General features: G+C 40.7%; 1 protein-coding gene across 2 annotated transcripts in view; it reads right to left on the bottom strand.

Annotated features, from left to right (window-relative positions):
- HACD3 (3-hydroxyacyl-CoA dehydratase 3) overlaps nucleotides 1-25,732 on the bottom strand; it is a 32,551-nt gene extending 6,819 nt beyond the window's left edge. Inside the window, exons 1-8 of one of the 2 annotated variants that reach the window (XM_067750897.1) lie at nucleotides 25,462-25,728; nucleotides 15,001-15,043; nucleotides 13,054-13,127; nucleotides 11,956-12,120; nucleotides 10,286-10,337; nucleotides 7,584-7,694; nucleotides 2,158-2,285; nucleotides 364-476 (exon numbers count right to left, since the gene is read on the bottom strand). In XM_067750897.1, coding sequence (XP_067606998.1) covers nucleotides 364-476; nucleotides 2,158-2,285; nucleotides 7,584-7,694; nucleotides 10,286-10,337; nucleotides 11,956-12,120; nucleotides 13,054-13,127; nucleotides 15,001-15,043; nucleotides 25,462-25,548 — 773 coding nt within the window. In that variant the 5' untranslated portion in view covers nucleotides 25,549-25,728. Of the gene's footprint in view, nucleotides 1-363; nucleotides 477-2,157; nucleotides 2,286-7,583; nucleotides 7,695-10,285; nucleotides 10,338-11,955; nucleotides 12,121-13,053; nucleotides 13,128-15,000; nucleotides 15,044-25,461 lie in introns of both variants that reach the window. The other variant, XM_067750907.1, reaches the window with a different exon arrangement.
- Nucleotides 25,733-26,340: the final 608 nt, after the last annotated feature.

Below are 26,340 nucleotides of genomic sequence, written 5' to 3'. Positions count from 1 at the left end.
TCCATCCAACCTGGGATGCTCCTTCAGCCCCATGTTTCTTCAGCCCTTTCAAGAATTTTTCCATGTGAATAAGTGCTCTCTTTCCAACAAGACAGCAAGATCCTGAAGGGTAAGATCCTTTCATTTCTCTGGATCTCTCCCTCTGCTCTCCAGTGCCCAGGCTGGTATTATGATCCATTGATTGTTTAAAAAAAAAAAACTGCCTCACCTTTACAGAGCACACAGATGCAGGTAGAACTCTCCACACATAGAACCTTTATCTCAAATCAAATGAGACTCTGGATAAGACAGCAACTCCCTCAAGAAGAGAGGTGCTCCAGAGTGGGAGAAGCACTCAAACACCATCCTGGCATTTCTACCCACCTCAAAATTTCAGCTGTGCTCCATATATAAAACACAAAGAAAACCACAGCTTTGTTTTGCATTTCTTCCATGGTGCCAAAGATGATAAACAAAATGAAGTTTCTTCCAAGAAGCTATTAAAAGGACCCAAAAGAGAGAAAGAAGTTTTCAAATATATTTTCAAAAAACAACATATAAATGTATTATCTGAAACGTAACCCCACTAAATTCAAGGTAAATAGAAAAAGACTGAGAAAACTTAGAACAAGTTTAAGTACCCAAGCCAGTATTTGTGGACGTGTGTGTGTGTGTGTGTGTGTATTACACACGTTCAAACACAGTTTAAAGAATACTGCCAAGTGAACATCTGCGTCTGCATAACACAAGTTAAGAAACAGAACGTTACCAGTGTGGCACACCCCCTCCCTCCCCGTAGTAAGTAACTACTATCTTTTTTTTTTTTTTTTAATATTTATTTATTTTTGGCTGCTTTGGGTCTTAGTTGCAGCATGCGGGATCTTTCGTTGAGGCATGCAGGCTTCTCTCTAGTTGTGGCGCGCGGGCTTACTTGCCCCAGGGCATGTGGGATCTTAGTTCCCTGACCAGGGATCGAAACTGCGTCCCCTGTATTGGAAGGCAGATTCTTAACCACTGGACCACCAGGGAAGTCCCAGAAACTACTATCTTGTGTTAACCATTCCACTGCTTGTCTTTATAGTTTTACTACTTATGTATGTATTCCTCAACAGTATATTGTTTCATTTTGCTTGATTTTAGACTTTCTGAAATCATACTCTATGTATTATACTCTGACTTGCTTCTTACTCAATGTGACATTCCCAAGATTCAACCATGTTGGCGCATGTGGTATTGCCCAACTCCAAAAGGCTTCACTCACATTGTATTCTACACGAATGGCATGCACTGGAGGCATGTGATGTGATGACACCGAACCTATCTTGCCCTAGAAATTCTACCATGATGCTTATTTGTATCAGTCTTTGATATAAAAAAATATTATTCCATATTAGTGGGTCACTCACTATCCGCTTTTATTTTTTTGAACTAAACAAAACAACCTCTTTCCAAGGACAGAAAACCAAGAAATAACAAGGCTATTGTATTAACACCCTTTACCATGCAAGTGATACTATCAGAACACCAGAGCTGATATGCCAGAAAAGGGCTGAACTATAAAAACAGCATCCAGAAGAGACTAGCCAAGTCACCTGATTCCCCCTGAGTCTGGGTTGGTTGTATCTAAGAATGTGTAACTGCATATAGTTAGGGAACAAGGCAAGGAAGCCAAAAGACTTTGATGTCCCATTCCTGAGAGCAATCTTCCAAATATTAGGAAACAACCTAGATGTACTGGGGGTGGGGGGGAACTCCCCACATGAGTCAGAAGAGCCACTTTCATACATGGAAGAAAGTCCAAAGTGAAGAGAGTTCCCAGGTATTACACCACCTTCATTGACCTGAGGTGGTAGGAGACCAGGCACACCCCTATCTAAGAAGAGGTTAGGGTTTTCCACTCCTGCCTGAGAATCAAGCTTCCCTAGTTTTAAAGCTCTTTTTATAACTTTGTGATATCACGAAGATATTATAAACAATAAAATAGGCCTGAAATGGCAAAAGTCTATTTTAAAAAATATCCCTCAGGTTTCACATTTTCCAACCTGTTCAGATAAAACAATGCTATTCCTGTGCAAATAGGTATTTTTACTAACTGAGACTTCCCAGCAAAGTGTGGATACCTACTAAATAAACATTGAAACCTTTCATTCCCCACCCTCGAGCTCAACTGTTCAATACCTGGAAAAGAGAAGGTATCACTGGTGACTTAGTGACTCCAATTGCTGCATTGATAGCTTCCACAACTGCCAGCATCTGGCAGAAATACATCATGTCAGCCACGGTGTGGAACGTGTCATAAAAGGACTCTATGGGACAAATACACATTAAGGGTAAATCAACTGGCAAACTCCAACAGAAGTATTTTGCGAACTAGATAACTCTTTACACGAAAGGAATTTTAGGAAAAGTATAATAAACATCCAGTCAGAGTCAAGTTCACTATTCACCCCTCCATGGGCCTGAATAGTAAATTCTACTGTTTACCTTTAAAAGGCAAGAAAAGACACATACCTAGACTTCACTCAGTTATTATATGCTGAAAAATCTATGTATCAAAGCACAATGATAATTCTTTTCAGATCCATTATCTCATTTATACATATATCAACTGCAACCTAGCCTTTTAAAGTCTCAAAAACTGTACAATCAAATAAATGGGGTCTTCCCTGGTGGCGCAGTGGTTGAGAGTCCACCTACCAATGCAGGGGACATGGGTTCGTGCCGCGGTCTGGGAAGATCCCACATGCCGGGGAGCAGCTGGGCCCATGAGCCATGGCCGCTGAGCCTGCACGTCCGGAGCCTGTGCTCCACAATGGGAGAGGCCAAAACAGTGAGAGGCCCGCGTACCACAAAAAAAAAAACAAAACAAAACAAAAAAGAAATGGTATAAACCTAAGAGTATGGAAAGTTTGAGTAAACCATAGTATATCTATTTCATGGAATATTATATAACAATTTAAATGATAGTTATTCCTTATATGAGGACAACAAATGTGGTATCAATTTGGAGTGCTCCATAATTTAATATCCTTCACTTTTCATACTGATCCTCACTTGACATCCTGCATTCGTACATTCCTCTTTGCAGTGTTTCTCAGCCAGGGCACCACTGACATTTTGGGCAAGACAATTCTTTGTCCTGCACATTGTAGAAGGTTTAGGATTCTTGCCTCTCTGCCTGTTAAAGTAGTGCCTCTAAGAAATGGCAGAGTTAGGCACCTTACCAACAAAGATGACACTGCAGACACCTCAAAAGAATACAGTTTAAATATCAAATGAATAAAACAAGCCTCTTGCAAAAACTAAAAAACTCTCTAATATTCTCACGAAAATGATCCACTTTACAATCCTGCTACAAAGTCAAACGCAAAAAAATGAAGAATGGTATATAGTGTTATTGCATAATTTTGCTGGAAAAATTCCACCAATAAGTAAGTTCAAAATTTGACCAATTCTTTTCTTTGAGGAAGTAATGCAAAATTACAATTTAAATTTTTCTATATATAAGATAAAAAATTTATTCATAATTTTAAATGTCCCTTGTCAAGACAAAATCCCAATCAAATCTTTTTGTTGTCATTTACAATGAAATTCTGGTATCCTTTTTCAGGGGATTCACTTATTAATTTCTTGGACAAATTATCTTTGAAAAATGAGGTTCTCCATTACTTTGAACTAGAAAGTTGTGACTTAAGATTCAGCATATGGTAAATAAAAATAAGATCGTGTTGCTTTGCCTCTGATTTTACGGGAAATTCATCCTGTTTCAATTCAGGAATAGAAATCTGATTTCTAAAATGACTTATAAAGAATATTAATAACATTAACATGCTTATAATACTTTTTTAAAAACAAGATGCAAAATTGTACACACAGTATGACTATAATTTTTAACTGCAGGAGAAAAAAAAGACTAAAAGGAAACATATGGAAATATTAACAGTGATGGACAATGGCTTATTCACCTCCCCTTCCATCCCACCGCACCTCCTCTCTGGTTTTCTCCCATTTTCCAAACGTTCGTAAATCAGCCCAATTACTTTTATGATTCGAAAAAACTTTTTAAAAGTTCTAAAAGGCACTCATATGTTAATGGATATAGATTTAAATAGTGGTACTATAAAATAGTATACTCTTTCTGGGCAGTATAAATCAAAATCCTTAAAAGCAATCTGCCCCTAACACATTGTAAAGCAACTATACTCCAATAAAAATTCATTTTAAATAAATAAATAAGATAAAATAAAAATAATCTGCCCTTTAATCTCGTAATTCCACTTTAGGAACTGTTCCTATGAAAGTTATATGGGTTTAGAAAGATATACAACAAGGTGCCAAGAATCTGTTGCTCTGATAGATGGGATTATGGTAGGGCTTTTGTTTTGTTTTATTTAAGTCTTTAATTATTAACACATTTTTATAATTAGAAAAATTTTTTAATTTATTTAATAAAGAAGTATTAATAGAGAGAGGCAACAGTTTCTACATAAGCCTAAGAGTTTGCTATTTCCTTAGCATGAGAAGTTTAGCACATACATGTTTACGTGAAAAAAACAAGTACATGTGTAGAATCTGCCATTCACCAACATCCTTTATTCAAAAAGAGATAATTGCAAAGGGCAAACTATGACCCTGGGTACCAGGCCCAGGTCCTTATTACACCTTTGAGGACTGATATGAGAAGAATTACACCAGCAGCTCCATTCCAGCAGGTGGTTTAGGAAGGGGCTCAGAGCCAAAATAGAAATTACAAATCCAGGCAGCTTAAACACATGACCCAGATAACTTAGCAGCTTTTGGAGTGGATCCCCTAACAGCTAGCAGGCTTGAACATTCAGAATCGATCCAACTATGTTAGGTTAAATAAATAATTTATGAATTTGAATGTACCTAGTCATTCCATGGGACTTGTGATAAATCCATACTAGTAAGAGCTACAGATCTGAGAACAACTGTCTGAGACTTCCTTTGTTTCTTTAAATAACTCATCTGTAGACCTCTGGTTACACATGACTGTAAGATACTAGGCATTTGGGAAGTTTTTCACTAGCCTGCTACTGTGCTTTGCAGAATTCCAAGGTATTAAGAAGGCTGGAAAAACAACACGCACTTCTTTCACAAGATTCTGGAGCTAATTGCAATTCACCTTTACAAAACTCAGATGGGAAAAATTTAGGACTGAAGAGTAAAATAGTCTACAGGATTTTTTTCTCTTTTTAAATAGTTTATATTTTCCATTATGCTCATATTTTTCCTCATATTTACTTTATAAAATAAGGAAAAAATTTTAAATGATCCTTTCAAACCATTTGAAAATGGTGCCTTTTCTTCCAATCATTTCACATTTATTGGTTCAGTTTTTTTTCTCCTTTTTATATTGGTGTGATCAAACTGGAAAAACAAATTTATGTTACCTTTTTAGCCCATCATAAGTATTCTTCCGTATTATTACAACCTCTTTAAATACTTTATATTTGCTTTACAACATTCCACTGAGTGAACAATCTAAACCAATCCTTCATTGCTGGACATTTAGGTAGTTTGTAATTTGTCACTAATACAAATAATGTCATAATGTATATCTTTTTGAAAAAGCTTTTCTTGTGGTTTCAATTATTTCTTTAGAACGTATTTCCAGAAATGAAGTAACCAAGTTCAAGGATATGAACAGTTAAGGTTCTCAATGCACCCTGCAAAATGATTTTCCCAAAGAGCTGTTGTACTTATGGACCCTCCCAGTAGCCACTGTTGTGTTTATTTTAGCATATGTTGTCTTGAATTAGGTGTCTTTTACAACTTTGCAAAATTGATACATAAAAAATAATATTTTTCATTTCCTTCACCATTACTGAGTTAAACATTTTGCTGTGTGCTGAATTAGTTTTATTTCCTCTTATGAACTGCCTGTACATGACCTTTATTTATCTATTGGGTGGAGTTTTCACATTCTAAAATCAATTTGTACAAGTTCTTTATATGTAAAACAAGCAACAACCCTTGCCGATATTTGTCGCAATTTTCCACCAACCCTGCCCATCCCCATTTTGCTCAACTCAATATGCTTTTAATCTTTAATGTTTTAATCTTTAATGTTTTGGCTGGATATTTTTACATATATAGAAATTTAGGCATTTTATGTAGTCAAGTACATTGACCTTTTTCTTCATGATTTCTTCTATCACTTTTAAGGTTAGAACGTCCTAACCCTCCACATGTGATTTTATAAAAATTTACTTTATCTTCTATTATTACTTAACTTTTTGATATATGGCTCCTAAATCCTTTGGGGGGATTTATTTTTGTATACAGTGTGAGAAGAGTCAAACAGATTATCTGCCTCCCAAACCTAACCAATTTTTAGAAACATTTCCCATCTAATAAAAAAAAAATGATTGGAAAATACTTTCCTTTCCACTGATTCATGATTCCTTTTTTATCATATCCATAATCTGGAGATATATATATATATATATATATATATATATATATATAAAAAATGTAAGACCTATTTCTGAGCCACCTAATCTGCTCTATTAATTACTCTATTCTTATGCTAGTGCTATACTATTTTAATTACATTCTTTCATGCCAGGTAGAGAAAGTCCTCTCCCATTACTCTTTCTTCCCTCAAATTTTATTATCTATTTATTGTTCACAATAAAATTTCAGAATACTTTAGATCACATTCTCAAAAATGTTCTGTTGTCATTTACTTTGGCCAGAATTCTGTTAAACATACAAATTAATTTAGCAAGAACTAGTATCTATTTTTTTAATATAAATTTTTATTTATTTATTTTTTGCTGAGTTGAGTCTTTGTTGCTGTGTGTGTGCTTTCTCTAGTTGCGGCAAGCGGGGGCTACTCTTCGTTGCAGTGCATGGGCTTCTCATTGCAATGGCTTCTCTTGTTGCGGAGCATGGGTTCTAGGCACGCAGGCTTCAGTAGTTGTGGCACAGGGGCTCAGTAGTTGTAGCTCACGGGCTCTAGAGAGCAGGCTCACTAGTTGTGGCGCACGGGCTTAGTTGCTCTGCCGCATGTGGGATCTTCCCGGACCAGGGCTCGAACCCATGTCCCCTGCCTCGGCAGGCAGATTCTTAATCACTGCGCCACCAGGGAAGCCCCAAGAACTAATATCTTTATGATAGTCTTTTCATTCAGTTTTACAATAGTCCATTTAGTCTATTTAGGCTCCAAAGGGGTGAGATCCCTTAAGGACTTGTATAACTTTGACACTGTGAGTATCACATCAATTTATTTAGTTATAAATGAACTATCAAGCCGTGAATAAGAAAGGGATGTCAGCCCAAGATGTACCCCTGCCCTGGCTAGCTGTGTGGATGTGGACCATTTCTTTGACAATCTCCAAGCCTGTTTTCTCATCTGTTAAATGGACAGAACATCCAGTCTGCCTGTTTCACAAGGCCAAGGGAAGTGAAAGATGTGAGCATACAATGCAAGGCATGAAGTGCTACACAAATATGGTGGGGGGTTAGGGGGTGGGAGTGGTGGTATTGTTAATACCAAAGGCAGAGACTGTTACTTTTGGTGAACAGGGGGACAAACGACTGAAAAAAGAAAACTAGCCTTGAAATTTTGCACTTGCCTTTTCCCAAGATAAGGAACCGCACAGTCATGTTGACAAATATCCAGGAGAATCCCAAGAACTGCACTAGATTATACATGAACAGGTATCCTTTCTTCAAGCTTGCAAGAGCTGAAAAGCAAAGCAAGGTGGTAAGCTGTTAAAAGCAGTAGTCACAGCAGGAGATGGGTATGTGGGGCATACTTGAATGACTTCATCCCTCTTTACTACTTGGGTGCCCTAAGCTCCCCCAAAAATACCTGGCCCAGGTCTGCACCAACCTGGGCTCCTGGTCCCATAGAAAAACAGATAAGGAAAAATTATAAGGAACATTGTAGTCCAAGGTATGTGTTCAGCAGTCTTTCCCCTCACAGCATTGAAGAGTAAGTATACAGACTTAACAAACCCAAGAGGGAAAAAGAAAAATTACTTCTGTCAAAGAATGACTGACTAGCTAAGGAGGCATTAAAAGGAAATAAAGCTATACTCAGCTCTTGCTCTTGTCATCTTAATATAATCTACAGTTTCTTCTTTTCTAGAATGTTTTTAGGTCATGCAGGTCAAACTAGCTCAAAGAGATAGAAACTGTAATAAAAATTTCTGATATTTGCTCATATATCCATCTAAACAAGCATTAACTGAACACCTACAATATACAAGATACTGTGAGTAGCACTACTGAGATTCAAGGATGGTTAAGACATGATGCTGCCCTCAAAGAATTTACAATCTAAAAACCATGTTACAAGATTGAGAGTGACAGGTAATGTCTTGTGAAAATTTCAAGGTGAGAAAAATGACTTTAGGCTGGAGAAGCATGTATCAGGCAAGTCTGCATGGATGAGATGGTATCTGATCTGGGCTTTGAAAGATGGTAGAATGAGGATATAACCAAAGGAGGAAAATTACAAACCAAGAGGCAGGAAGGAGAATAAGGGACATTAATTTTGTCTGCAGCCTAAGGGTTTGTGAAGACAGAGCCAACTATGGAATTAAGGAAGGAGTAAGGAGCTTAGACAGAGTCATGGTTGAGTCAAAGGAGTAGGGCAAAGAAAAGGATAATTCTTGAGAACTACAGAGTTCAGGTGTTGCTGCTACGTATATATTCCTACCCACATATTTTTGTAGCTACATATCAGTGTTGCTACAGAGATATTCTGCATAGACACTTGGCTGATGCTCAAATAATCACAATTAGTGTGGTCAATCAAAAATAGCCTTATCCTAGGGGGCTTCCCAGGTGGCGCAGTGGTTGAGAGTCCGCCTGCCGATGCAGGGGACACGGGTTCGTGCCCCGGTCTGGGAGGATCCCACATGCCGCGGAGCGGCTGGGCCCGTGAGCCATGGCTGTTGAGCCTGCACGTCCGGAGCCTGTGCTCCGCAACGGGAGAAGCCACAACAGTGAGAGGCCCGCGTACCGCCAAAAAAATAGCCTTATCCTAAGGAGCCAAAAAAGTCAGACTCGTAGAAACATTTAACTAATTAAATTTTTTTTCTTCAAAACTACAAAAATTTATTACACTTCCCCATATAAAGAACTTCTTTCATCAGGAAACTACGAATTTTGATAAAACTGTTAAAGCTTTTTCTAAGATCCTAAAAAATCCATATATAAGAATTTTTACATATTTCAGAAGTTTATCCCTATAAAACACCAAAAAATTAACTCAGATCTCAAGGTGGCCTTTTTATATTGTTATTCTTCACCTCCACTAATCCTCTCCCCTCCTCTGCTTTTCTAAAGCAGAAAATTCCTCTAAATTAGTGGTTATTCAGTTTTTTTAAAAAGCAATAAAATGTCTTTTTCAAAAGAAACTTTATTCAGAACCCTAATACATAAAACACAAAAGCCAAGCTGCTCTGATTGAAGTAGACCTGCTTGCTTGGTCTATCCCTCCAAAGCATCTCTGGAAACCCCTGGGGTACCATGGAACATAGTTTGAAAACCACTGCTCTAAAACTTTCCCCTTTCCTACTTATGGCATGTCAAATAAGTGCCACTAAAACTGAAAAAGTTCAATTTAGGACATACTTCGAACCCTTATTTTATTCTACTTTTCAGCATTAGTTTTGTATAGACCTGCATGGTCCTCCTACTAGAACAGAAGCTGTTTGAGCACAGGTGCTCTGATGGAGTCACTGTCTCCACATCTCAAGGGCCTAGTGCAATGCTTTCCATATGCCACAAATGTAAGATGGCTGCTGAATTTAATCTACGATACCCAGACGATAATACACTTACAGAGCTGCTTGCTTGGGCAGAAACAGAAATAGAACTGGATTTTTAAAAGGTTAATGAACAGCAGGACTATACAGAATACTTTCCATCTTTAAGGTTGACAACCAGAGCCATTATGATCTCAGTTGGGACAAGAACACCAGGCTGGAAGAAGTGCAATCATGGACCTATGCAATAATCTCCACACCTCTGCAGGAATTGCTGCCACCTAGCACCCACCTATTAGGCCAGTCCAGGAGACTGACTTTCTTCCATTCTGCTTTACTAACCTTGGTGTACTCAGATGATGTTAGGCTCCCAACAGAAGGAAAACCTTAAAAGTAAGATTTTTGATGTGGGTGCGCAGAGCTTAAGCACTGGACCTTAAGGATTTCTCATAAACTCCCCTACACAATGCGAGCACTCCTGTCATATCACACTCATCTATACCCCCATCTCTGTCACAAGTTAACTGGTAACTACCACAACAGCAGGGGCAACTTACTTTCAGGGGAGCCTTGGCTTTCAATTCTGAGTTTATTTAGGCGTTCTTCTTCCTAGAATTCAGACAGAAGTTTTCCAAGAACACAAGTTAGACTACAGTATAGCACAGGGAACTACATTCAATATCCTGTGATAAACCATACTGGAAAGGAATATGAAAAAATATATATATATGTATAACTGAGTCACTTTACTATATAGCAGTAATTAACACAACATTGTATTTCAACTATACTTCAATAAAAAATAAATTTAAAAAAAAAGAACACAAGTTAGAATTCCCAGATGCTTGCAGAAGTCCACATGCTGGATAAGTGATCTGGCTCCCTCAAAGCCACCTCCTTGCTTCCTTGGGGAAAATGTCCTAGCTCATGGTGCCAGAAAGCCTGACTCCTGACTGGGTAGCACTGGTATCACAGAATGCCCCTCCAATGCTCACAGAATTAAACCAATCAGCTGGCTTCCAAACTACAAAGTGGGCAGCCTTAAAATCCTGGAGCTGGAAAAGACATCCAGAAAATTTGTTATGGCTGGAGAAACAAAATAGAAATTTAAGGTGGGAAATAGATTGCTATTTTATCTTTAAGACCTCTATAATATAATTTTCCAGAAGCTAAAATCACATCTCCAACATCAGTGTGAACTTACACTAGGTTAATATAGATATAGATAGATTTATATGGAAATATTTATAGATAAGTGTATATGCATGGGCTAGTATACACACATAGATTTCCTTGTTTTATCAGCTGAGAGGGCCTAAAAGCAATGACACCCCAGAGGCAATGAGCGCACCTAGCACCCAGATCTTGGTTTCCACTACCATTCTCCAATAAAAAAGAACAGAGCAGGGAATATACGAGATAAACCTGGCGCAGCTTATAGTGCCAGAAATTAAGGATTCATTCCTTTAGGGGAAAAAAAAAAAAAGGCCCATGATGATGGAGCTGTGTCAAAGGGACACAAGAGCCAACTGCAAGAGCTTCCAGTGGCCAAAGCTAGAACAATTTGAGCAACAAAATAAACAACATAGTATTGGATTATAACCCAAACTATAAAACAAATATTCATGAGTCCATACTGATATAAATAAATGACTGAAGAAATAAATGAGAGAGAACAGAAATAAATGAGAGAGAACAGAAAAATCTCCTATGCAGAAGAATTCCAAATAAAGTATACAGACACTCCACCCCAAGAATGTGAAGTATAACTCCTGACTCCTTAAGCGTGGACTATGCATAGTGACTTCCTTCCAAGGAGAACAGTAAAGGAAGGAGAGGAGTAACATTACAGTAGAGAAACCTTACAGTGGAGAAACCTGCCAAAAATTACCTCAACCAGATGATCAAGATTAATATCAACACTGATAGGTCATATTGATAGTACCTATTCTTGATATGACATGATAAGAATGGCACTTTACCTCTGTGGGCTTCCTCCCCAAAACCCATCGCCCTAGGCTAATCATGAGAAAAACGTCAAACAAATCCCAATTGAGGGACAGTCTACAAAATACATGACCAGTACTTCTATAAAACCACATCTCCAGGTCTTTCAGGGAATTTATAACTTTTTCCTTAGTCTATCAGATTCTGATAGATATCTGAGGTGGCCCAAATAACTTGGGTTCCTCATGACTTCTGTCTAGATCCTAAGGTCCTTACTGACCTTGGCTCTGAGCTCCATTTCAGCATCAGACTCGTCCAGCCAACGATCAAAGTCAGGGGCCAAAAACAGTGGGCGCTTCTCCTGCTTGGTGAGTCTCTCCCACCACTGGCTCACCTTCTTCTGTACCGTGATGTTCACCTGCCTCTGGGTCAGTTTGTAAACCAGCTAGGAGAGAAAGCAAGAACGTGAGAATGCCCTCCCACATCCCCCGCTCCTTCCCCTGTAACTGTACAAACCACTGTGGCCATACAGAGAAGCTGCACTGTATACTTACTCCCCTTCCTTCTTTGTTCCTAAAAGTCCTGAAGCAAAAAGAACATCTAGACCAAGGCTGGTACAAGGAAGAACTGGTAAAAACAGCCAAGTCTTTCTCTGGTTCCCCCCATGAATGACACAGGAGGAAAGCAAGATAAGAAAGGCAGATAGTTCTTGGTTATCCTAGCAGAAACTGGCATGAACGTCCTACCAGATCTACATCATGCAAGGCACTACATCCAATCACCTTCTCAAGTGCACCATTACCTTCCAAATTTTCCTCCCATGAAGATGACTCAATTCAAATGGTCAATGGTTTCTGGCATTGTTTTAGAAAGGCCTGCCTCAAGGCCAGAACTGTACTGTATCAGTTACAACTTTTTCACAGGGAATCTTTCACTACAGAGTCTTCTCAACTAAACTCAAATTCTTAGGGGCTGTTCCAGCTCATTATTCTTCTATATGGCCTCTCCCTTTGCCTCCAAAGCAAGCCCCAGCAGATTCTCTACCCCTTAAACCACTGCTGACTATTAAGAATCTCAGAGCTGGAAAGAACCATAGAGATCACTTAACCCAATCCTTCACGTAACACATGAGGAAACTGAAACTCAAAGAAGTGAGGAGAATTATTCACGCCACTAATAAATGGCAGAGCCCAGATCCGACTCAGGTTCTCCAACTTTCCTCTTCCTCTGAAGCTAAAACCTGGGCTCTATTCCAAACAAAAGTATATTCTACTTTGGTTTATCTTCTTCTTCCCCACAATCTTTGCTCCCCATTTCACAAAACTACGAGTATTTATTTCTTAAAATGGACAGGGAAGTGAGGAAGGAAAGAACATACCTCTGGCTTCACAAGGTCTAAGAACTCCAGGTGAAATTCATAAACATTGTCTCCTTTGGCACCATGCCCCTGAGCTATAAAGAAAGAAATGTGGGTTACTGTGAACTTGTGCAGAGCGAGGCCATTCAAATGTTAGCTTAGTGCAGTTCTTTCAGGGGTATGCAAATATTAATGGGTCCTGCAAATGAGTGGGGGCTTGTGAGCAGAGCTACTCAACAGCTAGATAAGCTAAATCCTGGACAAAAGTTTATCTCCTTATGTCTTTCTGGTGAGCAGTTCCAGAGTATTTACTTAATCTTCGAATGCGGCCTCAGTGATGCCCAGTACAAATAACAGGCAGGAAAAAGAACACAGAAAGCAAAGCCCAAGGTAACACATAGATATAAATTTAACTTTCACATTTACTTTGGCTCTGAATCCACAGCAGAGAAAAATCAAGTAGGTGTATTATCTTGACTGCGGTTAAGGAAAGCCACAGGATACATAGAAATGCTGGACTGTCTCAAAGAAAGCTGTAAATTTAACACCTTCCAACCAGGGGTAGACGATGGAGCAGCTGACTGTTCCTTTAGCACATCCCAAATGGAACAAAAAAGAAAAATAACATTTTCTCAGCTCATTCCTGAGAGGACAAACGGAAGTCGGAGGGAAGTCCTCAGGGTGACCATCATCCCATCCCTGTGCCTTGACATGGCTCCTTTCCCCAAAGCAAGCAGGTGCTGTGCCTAGGAGCCAGTGACTGCGGGACATCCCTGTCCTCTAACTCTCTCACTTGGTTCCCTCCTGCGATTATCTTTCTTCATCTGGCCATATGTGGTATGACTTGCCTAATACGTGCTACAGGTGGCTATCGTTCTCTAAGACCATAAATTCCTTAAGGTAGGACAGTCTGTAAGCTTCATGTGCGGCAAGATACACTTTTATCCTTTTATTCCCCCTCAAAATCTGAGCTGCTACCACCATTGCTCTCACCTGGAAAAGGAGATTCAAAAGCCAGGTTATGCTTTCAGGCAAGTATATTAAGGTAGATGGAGTCTCATGTAAAGCAGAAACTCTTCAATCTCCCATAATCGCAGTCACGTACTAATGACATTCCAAGGAACCAGAACAGAGAGAGAGCAGGGAGAATCCCACCCTATTATCACTGTTACCCTACTGGGTAACAATGAATCCAGACCTACCCTCTTAGGCACAGCAGAAAGTTTGCTGGTGAACTGAGGAGGAAGGAGATGAAGGCAGATTCACAGAATCAAAGACTGTCAAGAGTTGGAAAGCTTTTAGATGTCATCGAGAGTGCAGTGCTTATTAAACTGGTCTGTACATATATCAGGGAGCCACAAAGTCTCATTAAGAAATTTTCTATTTGGGGGGTTTTGTTATAATATTTTTAAAAAGAGGCATATTCTGGGTCATCTAGATGGCCACCTTATAATCAAGTACTACCACAGGAGTTCAGTGTTTGCAACTGTGTTCACAGCTGCAATGGAGCTAAATATCACTTAGAGTGACCATATTTAATCCATAACACGTATCTTAATCTAGGGTCTATGGCCCTGGAGGATCCTGTGGATGTGTGTTCAGGTGTCCATGGATCTTCAAGTTTGAGAAACACTGATTATAACCCAACACCCTCATTTTATAGGTCCAGAGAAGTGAATAAGTTGTCCGAGGTGGTCACAGATTTAGAGCTAGAAGATATAAATCTATTTTCTAGCCCATGATACCTTTTCTCTATATCTACTGCCTCTCCCAGGGGAAAACAGGATATTAAACAAATTATTGACTTTTCTAATCATACATCTCAAAACATTCTAGCTTATCCCACAAGTATCAGAGTGGTGAGCATCAACAGAAAGTGAATAAAATAAACAGATAAAAATAAAAAGCAACCACCACTATGTCTCTTTAACTGTGTAGAGGACTGAGAACATTTGCCCGGATACTGACCTTTGAAATGCAGCACATTTTCAGTGATGCTGATGGCAGGATTCTGTAGAAAGAGACCAAGGATGCAAGAAGGGCATTTTAATGAGAAAAATGGAATTAAAACCAGGGGCTTACTTTCCCTTCATCCATCTGCCTTCTTGGGCACTCAACCTCCTGCCCTGTGCTTCCCCCAGAGAATATATTTGGTCATTTATCCACATCTCTGTGCAGGGTTTCCTCTATGTCTATCTGTACCCATCTGAGATTGCAGGCTCCTGCAAGAAGGACCCTAAACTGCTCTGCTGTGCAGAACAATCAGATACTGAGTCAGTCCATTGTGCTCATGGTAAATGGTACATGGTGCCGTGTGAGGTGCTACGGAGGAATACACAGATCTCTAAGACTCAGTCCCTCAGCTGTGGAGGCAGAGAATCTAGTAGAACAGATGAGTCATTTCCTGTGAGAAGAAACGATATAGTATCAAGTAACATATGCTCAAGACCAAAAGAGTAGTAAAAAGCAGTTAAGTGTTACAGTCATTAAGAAGAGAGCACAATGGGAATAGAATGGCTGGGGAGAGCCTCACCAAGGAGTGAGACCCATGCTGCAACATGAAAAATAAATTAATTCCTACAGGTTAAGGCAAGGGCTGCGGATTACAGGCGGTTGGATGAAAATGAAACATGCAGTGCCTCAGCCTCAGGCTCCACACTCTTAACCCCTATCCAAACCAAGACTAGAAGAGATGGAAATTCTCCAAATTGTTCATTTATTCCCAGAAGTCGCTACATGCCTTTTAGCAGCATAATTTAAAGTGAAACAACTGAACTCTTTTTTCAGCGGATGAGAAACAGTTTATCTCCTAACTCTCAGCTCAAAATTATAAGCAAGAAGCAGCCTGTTTCCAGTGCCATAGCTAGTTCATTTATTTTTCTCCGGTAGGCTCCACTGGCCGTGTTCCATCATGCATCAAAGGAAACCAACAAGACAGACAGAAGGTGAAGGGGGTGGTTTATACTAAAAGGCAGTGGGAGCCTAGATGCTCTATTCATAGCCAAGAGCATTAGGAAAAGGGGGAGCATGAAGGCTGGGTTGGGGGAGCATTTGAGCCAAGCTTTAGGTTAAGAACTTCCCAGGTGACAGTACAGACTTCAGGCTGAGAAGCTTACCCAAAGGGGCTAACAATCTAGATGATCTTCTCTGTGCCAGGAAGATGGAATTACGGAACCTCATCAAAACAGGCTACGCTTTCAGGGGCATGGTTCCTCTATAAGGGAAACAGGGTTTTGGTATGAATATTATCATGAAAGCTAGAGTTCTGGCAAGTCTTGGTGGTACACTTCCTACCTAGGTCACTTCTTGCCCCACTCTGTGTTCCCCATATCTTAAATCACTTGGAAGGAAAAAAGGAGTTTGGGGGGCCCAGTTTATTCTCCTCAGACACAGATGTGTGAAACCAAGGTTTAAGCATCGAGCCACAGCACAGGGCCTGGATTTCACAAAGCATTCTGTGAGCCAGATTTCAGATGCTAACTCCTACCCAGCAGTACACTGGGCATGTCAGGTCCAGCTTCTCCAAAGGTGGTAATAGTTAAGGAATACATTTCAGTGAAAAAAAAGAAAGAAAGAATACCAGGAGATTCCTTGTCCTCTTTGCCCACTTTCCCGCAATGGTAACATTTTACAAAACTATAGTATAATATCACAATCAGGATATTGACATTGATACAGTCAACCTATCTTGTTTGAATTTTCCCAGTTTGACTTGTATTCATTTGTGTGTGTAAATTCTATACAATTTTATTACACGTATACATTCATCTACTCAACATCACAGTCAAGATACTGAACAGTTCCAGATCCCTTATGGTGCCCTTTTATAACCACACCCACCTCCTGCCCCCCTCTCTCAGTCCCCAAACTGGTCTTCTTTATTTCTTTTTGACTATCATTATGGACTTGTGGATTTCCTTTCTGATCCACTCTGCCAAAATCCAATATTATTCTTATTCTTTTTGGTGTTCAAATTCTTACAAATTTGGTCACAAATTGTCAAAAATTTGAAATCCCTTCAAACCAGCTCCTGTATTATTCTGATATGACCTTGTAGGCTTTGAGGATGTTGTACTTTCTCTGGCACAGACCTGGAATAATAGGCCGTTTCTTCAAGGGGCCTCATAGTTCCTCTACTGCGGAATGGTAATTTAGAAGCCATGATCTGGGCACATTGAGGTATACTCAGTGCTCATCTTCAGTGTCTAGCTAGGACTTTAAAAAATCATGTTGTCATAACGAAATGCCCAATTCAAAATTATGGGACTTCCCTGGCGGTCCAGCGGTTAAGACTCCGTGCTTCCAACGCCAGGGACACAGGTTCGATCCCTGGTCGGAGAACTAAGATCCCACATGCCGCATGGTGCAGCCAAAAAAAAAAAAAAAAAAATTACATTATAGGGCTTCTCCTTATCTTGTTATTTAATATTTGTATTTCCTTATGGTGAATATCTTGGTTCCTAATAACATTAACACACTTACTTCTTTGATCCTAAAGGTTTCAGAATTACATCAATATTTTTACTAACAAAAAAACCTATAAAGTAGAATATTTATTTGCAGTTCTTTTTGTCCTTAGAGTATATCTACTAAAGAACCAGAGTACTGTGTTCAAATGTTACTTGTACTAAGTTATTTATCTGTATGGTTATGTTATCAATTTGATATATAGTTAGGTCCTTTTGATTGTATTTAGTTTCAAGATTTTTCATTTTATCCTTTTTTATTGAATTTTAGTTTTTAATATGTAAAACATTTACATCATTCAAAAGTCAAACTTTACAGACAGGTATCTTCAGAAGTCCTATTTCCAAACCCATTCCCCTCCACCACATTCCCACTCACCACCCGTACGTAACCACTTCAGGGGCACCTGGTTTATCTTTCCTCTGTGTGTGTATATGTTTGGGAAAATAAATAAATATATTCAGACATTCTTATTTCCCCTTCTTTCTACACAAAAGATAGCACAGAATATACATTCTTAGGCACCTTGCTTTTTTCACCTAAATCAATCCTTACCAGTTCATAGAGATCTTACTCCTTCTTTTTTTTTTTTTTCACTCATTCTTTTTGGGTGTATATGACAGTACACATTCTCTTTAATCTCCTTTTTGGATCCAAATTCTACTTATACTTAAAAACACAGCTCAAGGTCCACATCCTTGGCCACAGTGATCTATTCTCTGAACTCCAAGACCACTGATTTCTTTGCTCATCCCTTCCCTCCACCAAGAAAAACTTCTTTAAAAGTTATCTATAATTGGGTGGTGGTGCAGTGGTTGAGAGTCTACCTGCCGATGCAGGGGACACGGGTGCGTGCCCCAGTCCAGGAAGATCCCACATGCCGCGGAGCGGCTGGGCCCATGAGCCATGACCGCTGAGCCTGCGCGTCCGGAGCCTGTGCTCCGCAACGGGAGAGGCCACAACAGTGAGAGGCCTGGGTACCGCAAAAAAAAAAAAAAAGTTAGCTACAATCATCTGTTCTTCCCTACCACAAATACTCTGAAATCTACTCTGATCTAGCCTCCATCCACACCACTCCACTGAAACTATTATTACCAAGATCATCAATAACCTCCACACTGCCAAATCCAATAGACACACAATCTCGTCTTATTCAACCTCTAAGCAGCACTGGACAGAGCAGACCACACCCCACTGAAATATCCCTCTTTCCTGGCTTCGAGGACACTACAGGACACTGCATTGGATTTAATGCCTCATAGGCTACTCCTTCTCAATCTCCTCTGCTGGTGCTTTCTGCTCGGCTCAACTTCTAAATGTTTAAGTGTCTCAGGACGCAGTCCTGGGCTGCTTCTCATCTCTATCAGTTTTGGGGGTTTTTTTGTTTTTATTTAGGCTGCACTGGGTCTTAGTTGCGGCATGCAGGATCTTCACTGTGGCATGTGGACTCTTTGTTGCAGCATGCAGACTTCTTAGCTGCAGCATGCATGTGGTATCTAGTTCCCTGACCAGGGATCGAACCCAGGCCCCCTGCATTGGGAGCGCAGAGTCTAACCCACTGGACCGCCAGGGAAGTCCCTCTCTATCAGTTTTTAATATCTATAAGTTTTCTGATATAAATTGGCATCTTGGGCCAAACTGAACCCACAATATTTTATATGGCCTACAGAGAATATTTTTTATTTATTAATTTTAATTCACCACAAAGTACTTTGCACCTTGGAATTTTGCAGTAGCTGTTCCCTCTCCCTATAATATTCAGTCCCCATAATTTTGCACGGCTTCTTAACATTTAGATATCTGCTCAAATGTCACCTCCTCCAAGAGACCTTCCCTGACTACCCAATCTGAAATAGTTCTCGTGATTCCTTCTCATATTTTTTTTCTTGCTTTACTTTCTTCATAACATTCATGGTTATCTGAAACTATCTGATGAATTTATCTGCTTCTATTGCCAGTCTTCCTCCACTGCCACCGCCACTCAGTATATAAACTTCATGAGAGCAGGGACCTTGTCTGCCGTGCTCATGCCCAAGTCCCAGAGTCTAGAAGACTACCAAGCACACAGTAAGCATTTATATATTTGTTGAATAAGTATAAAACTATGAGGTTTTTTCATTTTAAAAAAATCTGGATTTTCAGCTTCTTCTTCAAAAATTAGAAGAATTAGATGCCAACCTCAGATCTGCATTCTTGAATGACAATAGCTACCCCCTTAATATGAGCCCTATCCTCTCCAATTAGCCACTTTCCTCACCCAGCTCATTTCACTGAACACTCACTATATGCCAATTATTTTTCAAAGTATTCCACATTACTATCACACACACATACAAAAACCCTATAAAATAGGTACTATTTACACAACAATTTTACATACAAAGAAACGGAGGTTTACAGAGATTATGTACCTAGTTTAGATTACAAAATCAGCAAGGGGCAAAACCAAGATTCAAACCAAGGCAAACAGCCCCAGGCTCCTAACCATGACACGTTTTGGGCATTGATTTGGTAATCTCTGATCCATACTCTCTTCCTGGTGATCTCATCCTGCCTCAGGGGTTTTAAATACTAAAACTTATTAACTGACAACTCCAAAATGAAATTAATATCTCATTAATTCTAAAATGTACATTTTTCTCACATTTAATATCTCTAAAATCAGGATACTTATTAAAATTGACAGCAGCACCTTACACTTGCTTGGGCAAAGTAGCAACCATGACATGGTTGTCACTGTCTAGCATATGGGAGCTTGGCTGTTATTCCAGATGGCATGACTACACAGCTGCAACTCAATATTTCAGTCAAACCACTTAAAAGCCATTTCAGGAAGTAGTATGACTCCTGGTTTGTGTCTCAGGAATGTGCCAGCATCAAAACTTATAAATAGGTATGGATGGCTTGAACAAAAAACGAGATAACAGTAGAGCGTTCTTTCAGAGATGCTGCATTTACTGCTCTTAATGGCACAGAGGATGATACTATATGGAAAAACATGGACAGTGACATCTCTGAGTAGAAATGTGATTCATAAGACTGGATTCTGGGACTTCCCTGGTGGTCCAGTGGGTAAGACTCTGAGCTCCCAACGCAGGGGGCCCAGGTTTGATCCCTGGCTGGGGAACTAGATACCTCATGCATGCCACAACTAAGAAGTCCGCATGCCGCAACTGAAGATCCCACATGCCGCCAACGAAGATCCTGCATGCCACAACTAAGACCTGGCACAGCCAAAATAAACATTAAAAAAAAAGAGTGGATTCTGAAATATGACGATGGTTTAGAATACCTCCACCAATTTTTCTGCTTATATTTTCATATTTATGTGTACAAGAGTGAGATTATACAGATAAAATGATAGATTTTATGATTTTTTCTAATTTATTAATTTATTTTTGGCTGCGTTGGGTCTTTGTTGCTGCGCACAGGCTTTCTCTAATAGCAGCAAGCAGGGGCTACTCTTCATTACGGTGCACGGGCTTCTCATTGAGGTGGCTTCTCTTGTTGCGGAGCACGGGCTCTAGGTGCATGGGCTTCAGTAGTTATGGTGCGCGGGCTTAGTTACTCCGCGGCATGTGAGATCTTCCCGGCCCAGGACTTAAGCCCATGTCCCCTGCATTGGCAGGCGGATTCTTAACCACTGCACCACCAGGGAAGCCCAACCACTATTCTAGAATTGGAGTTTATCATTCCCACTGTATTTCTTTACTCATGTACAACATGTTGGGTATTCATTACAATATAAACTTTTATTTTACATGTTACATAAGTGGTTTCATATATATATAATATGAATATATATAATTCTTCAACTTGCTTTTTTTTTTTTTTCTTTTGCGGTACGTGGGCCTCTCACTGTTGTGGCCTCTCACTTTGCAGAGCACAGGCTCCAGACGCGCAGGCTCAGCGGCCATGGCTCACGGGCCCAGCCGCTCCGCGGCATGTGGGATCTTCCCGGACCAGGGCACGAACCCGTGTCCCCTGCATCGGCAGGCGGACTCTCAACCACTGCGCCACCAGGGAAGCCCCTTGCTTTTTATTTGATATATTTCTTAACTTTATCCATAGATACAGCTGGTTCTGTTTCATTTATTTTAGCTGTTGTACAGTGTGCTGTTGTATAAATATACCAGTTTATCCATTCTCCTGTTGATAAGTACTGAGGTTGTTTTCAATTTTTTTTTGCCGTAATGAACATACTGTCTCCTTGGGCATATAAGGAAGAGCTCAGTAGTATGTGCCACAAATATCTGCCTCAAGCTTGTCTTAAATCTGTCATCTTTTTTTTTTAGGGTTTATGTTTTTGTGTCTTAACACATTCTTCCCTGTTCCAGTATCATAAAGACAGTCTCCTATATTTTCTTTTAGTAGTTTTGCTTTATGCATTTAGTTCATTAGCCCACCTGAAATTGACTTTCGTGTACAGCATAAGGCAAGATCTTACTTTATCTTTTTGCCATTTAGATTACCAGTTGTCCCACTACAATCTCCTGAATGGTTCATCCTTTCCCCTATTAATTTGTAAAGCCACCACTGTTGTTCAATAAGTTTGCATATATGGATAAATCTGCTAACAGCCTCTATTCTGTTCTATTGCTCTTTGTGCTTCTCTCTCATCTAAGGTTTAGTATCACAATAATAATCCCTTACACTTGAATAGCACACTAGAATTCACAAAGCACTTTCAAATCCATTATCCAATTTAAGCCTCAAAACAACCCTGTGAATTAGGTGTTATTATTCACATTTATTTGCATGAAAAGACACAGGCTCATAAAGGTTAGGTGAATAATCCACGGACACCAGATATTAAGTGGAAGAGCAAGGACCCAATCTCATGCCTTCAGTTACCACTCTTTCCACCAGACTCTCTATTAGGTAAGGTCAAAAACAGTATCTTTCAAACAGCTCCGAAACAGAGCTATGCACACTGCCCTCATATAACTGAAACAAACAAAAACCTTGATAAATGAACAAATGCTTTAACAACTATGGTTGTTGGCACAAGTCTGTCCTTCATGCTTATCCTGAAAACAAACTCTATTCTGAAAGTAACCCTGCCCTAGCCCCACTGTCTGCAGCTCCAAAGACAGAGTAGAGATGTGAAAACCTGATGGTTCTCTGTGTCTCAGAAAGGGAAAGGAGCAGGGCTGATGCCCCCAAACTGGAATTCAGCATCAAAACTCATTTACACATATGCTTCAAAGAGCAGGGGAGGATAGAGAGCTGTCCAACAACCCAGTACCTAGCTTAAGGGGAGACAAAAGTAGGTGCTCCACAAACGGTTTTCATTAAACAAGTAAACGAATTGCTTCATCCCAAGCCAGAATCACCAGTTTCATAGGCCCTGAGAACAATTAATTGGAAAATTTTTTAAAAGGAGCAGCTCCTGACATTCAAAAGCTGGCCTGGCACTCCCAGCTAGAACACGTTATTCTGTTATTTATTGGACATAAACAATCTCACAGAATACCTTGATAAAATGAGGCAAAGGCCATTTCATAATTTTGTGTAAGCACAGATAAAAACATGGCCACAATGCCACTCACAAAATACGAGACACCCTTCCTCTCTTGGCCAAAATAAGTGACTGCCACTTCTCTACCAATTAGTTTTATTCTTGTTCTGGTCTCTCTTTCCTATATATAAGATTTATTCAGATACCCAACCATAGAATTGCCCGCTTTCTGACAGCATCTAATCTAAAGTGAATCCTTGCTTCCTTAGTCTGTCCCCCAATCACCAAAGTCCAAATTCTATAATCAATTTTGAGCAAACCCATGGAGTATGCTCTCCCTTGCTGATATGAGCACTAAACACAACTTGTTTAACTAGAGGTGTGTTCCTGGAACTCTTTGGCTGTAGGGCATTGACACGTACAACAAGTTGGACAATCTGAAAGTCTATGCCGTCCTCTTTCTGGCAAGTTCTCCCAGTCTCAGTTTGACAAGAATACTTCACCTTATTTCTGGAAGTCACCTCTAACTAACGAAAAGAGAGGTACCAAATTCCTTTAACACCAGGGACCTGGTCCAGTATTCAACTCCGACTCTACAAATAAACATACTCATGCACAAAACTTTTTGTTAGTATATAATATGCTTCCTCCTAGATAGAATGCCGTTGGAAAGCTGAGTCTGTCTGACTCATTTTTATAAATCTGTAGTATTTCACACATGGTAGGGGGTTTCTTTTATGAATGGTATTAACATGTTACTTTAAAACTAATGGTAGTTGAAATGGATGCCTCAGAATTACAGATGGGAAATCCGAGAAAAACCAAAAACTCAATTGGGGAAAAAGATTTATTTTTTCCCAAAGAATAAAAAAAGGATTTCTCTCTCCAAAAGAAAATTCCATTTTTCCCTCCACCGTTACATTTCTTTAACTATAATATATTCCAATCACATACTTTTATGTTTTAAAATATACCAAATATGATTAACACATGTGTTCATGTTTCTTAACTAAAAGGTTTAGATCTTTCAGGAAAAATTTAAGTATGATGCATTCTTTCATTTGCCCAACTAATTTCCATTTTTTTCCACCAACACCACCCCACTTCCCCTAAAAACAACTTTTCTGTTTGTAGCTTCAAAAGCATCCCAGAATATTACATCCTTATTACAACTAGAGAGGGCCTGAGTTTATTAAATTGGTCTACACAATGTTTAACTGAATACTTAAGAGAGATTGCCATGACACAAGTTCTGTACTTTTCTTATTGACTGATGTTAGAGTCCTCTCTAGAAGGACACTTTGATCCCCATCTACAAAGATTTTGTTTTTTCCTTTTTTATTAAAACACCGTGGAGCAGAGTAGAGGGACACAGCAAAGAACATTTATACATCCTCTGACACAAAAGTGTAATTCAGCCTGGTTTAACACATTAAATGACACAGGCTATTTAAAGGCATTCTGGTCAGTATTGTCTTAAGTTTCAATGGGAAAACAAGTTTATATTCCAGAAGAAAAGATTAAGTTCAACAAATTCAAGTCCACACTCAAAGAGCACCTACACCTTGCAAGACAGTATATACCAGATGGGCTGACAGATCCCAACATAAACGCCTGACTCCGAGGCAGAGAGTTAAGGGGAGTGAAGGAGGTTACAAAGTGCCATAAATGTCAAGGAGAGTAGGGAGTAAGAATGTAGAAAGAACATTCCAGACTGAAAACTCCAGTTCCTCAAAAACGGAAATCCTGGATGGTTTGGACCAAGACAAAGGGGTACACAGGTCCTGAGAGCTCCACCATTTAGGAGGCCTCAGCTTGTTCTCATGAGGGCCAATGAGATCAAGCATAAATACTCAACATAACTTAATTTTGTAGTTATCTATGCAACTCAGCAAACCTGAGCTCACAGTCTTCAGAACAGGGTGGGGGGGGGGAATCACTTCTTCGGGGTCTTATGGACTTTAGAACTAAAATTAACAAGAACTATTTCCATCACTTAATGGTTGGGAGGTGGGTGTGACCCCTCCAAGGCAGCGGCGGGCCTCGTGAAGGTCCGAGGGGACCCGCTAGACCTCTCTGGCCAGCGCTAGACGTCCAGCCACGGCCCGGCAAGCCACTGTCACACTGCACCCCGGACCCAAAGACATCCCACGCCTCGAAGAGCTTCGGCAAACACGAACTCCGACGGCCAGGCCTTCCGGGCCAGGCTTGGGCTCCACCAGGCCGCAGACTGCGAACAAAGAGGAGGCCCGGAGTAGCCTCCGAGGCCCGCGCGGGGCTCACGCAGCACCCGAGGTACCTGAAGCCTTCAGGGGGTCGCGCCCAGGGTCTGCCTCCATGTGGGCCAGCTTTTGCTCGGGCCTGGACGCCGAGAGCGCACCGAGTCCTGGATCCCGTTGGCGCGCTACTGGCTCGCCGGTACGCACCCGGACAAAGGGGACTGGGGTCCCAGCGGTTCCCAGGAGCCGAGACCCGCGCACGTCCCGCCGCCCTGCCTTTACCTGCACGTCACTCAGCTCCACGCGCAGATACAGCTCGCGGTGCCGCTGAGCCCAGTAGACGTGCGGCGTCAGCACCTGATTCTCCATGACCACACTGCCCAGGGCGCGGGGAAACTAGGCTCGCTGCCTCAGGCAGGTCGTGCGCGGCTGGAGCTGGCCGAACACAGGCCGCAAGACCACCTCGCTCCGGAGTGCCTGCAGCCCGCAGCCTCTATACGACCCACGCTCGCGGGACGCGCCTGCGCAGTGGCGAGCAAAGGAGGCAGCGGCGCGGGCTCCGGGCTTCAGGGCGAGCCGGGTGGGGGCGGGGCGGGGCGGGGCGGGGCGGGGCGGAGGCGGGAGGGGGCGGGCCCAGGAGCGTGTGACGCCCCTGCTTGCTGCTGCCGCCTCTGGAGTCGACAGGTGCTGTGCAGTTACCTCTCTTCTTCTGGAGGACGGTTAAAAATAAGCGTAAAAATTAAAAAACGCTGGAGACTGATGAGGAACCGATCAGCATGGAGAACGGGCTTGGATTGGTGTATCTGGAAGGTTCCTCCCATTTGTCATTCATTAATTCAACATTTACTGAGCACCTGCTGTGTGCCCAGGCTTCAAAGCTAAGCACCAGAGCTTCAGGAGTAAGACACAGCACCTGCCGTCCTGGAACCCGTAGGCTATTAAAAGACGCAAGCAATTACAGACATAATAAGGATGATGATGGTTATAGGGGAAGCGGTGTGGGAGAGAATGGAAGAGTGTTCTAAGAGGGGAGAGTAAGCGTAAAGGCCAGAGATTTCCAGCGCTATTCCATAGAACTTCATACGATGATGGAAATACTCCATTCTGCGCTGTCCATGACGGTAGTCACTAGCCATATGGGGCTTCTGAGTACGTGAAATG

This window comes from Pseudorca crassidens, chromosome 1, assembly GCF_039906515.1.
Source record: "Pseudorca crassidens isolate mPseCra1 chromosome 1, mPseCra1.hap1, whole genome shotgun sequence".
Taxonomy (NCBI): Eukaryota; Metazoa; Chordata; class Mammalia; order Artiodactyla; family Delphinidae; genus Pseudorca; species Pseudorca crassidens.
The sequence above is the reverse complement of the archived record's forward strand: the minus strand, read 5'-3'. Positions and strand labels throughout refer to the sequence as shown.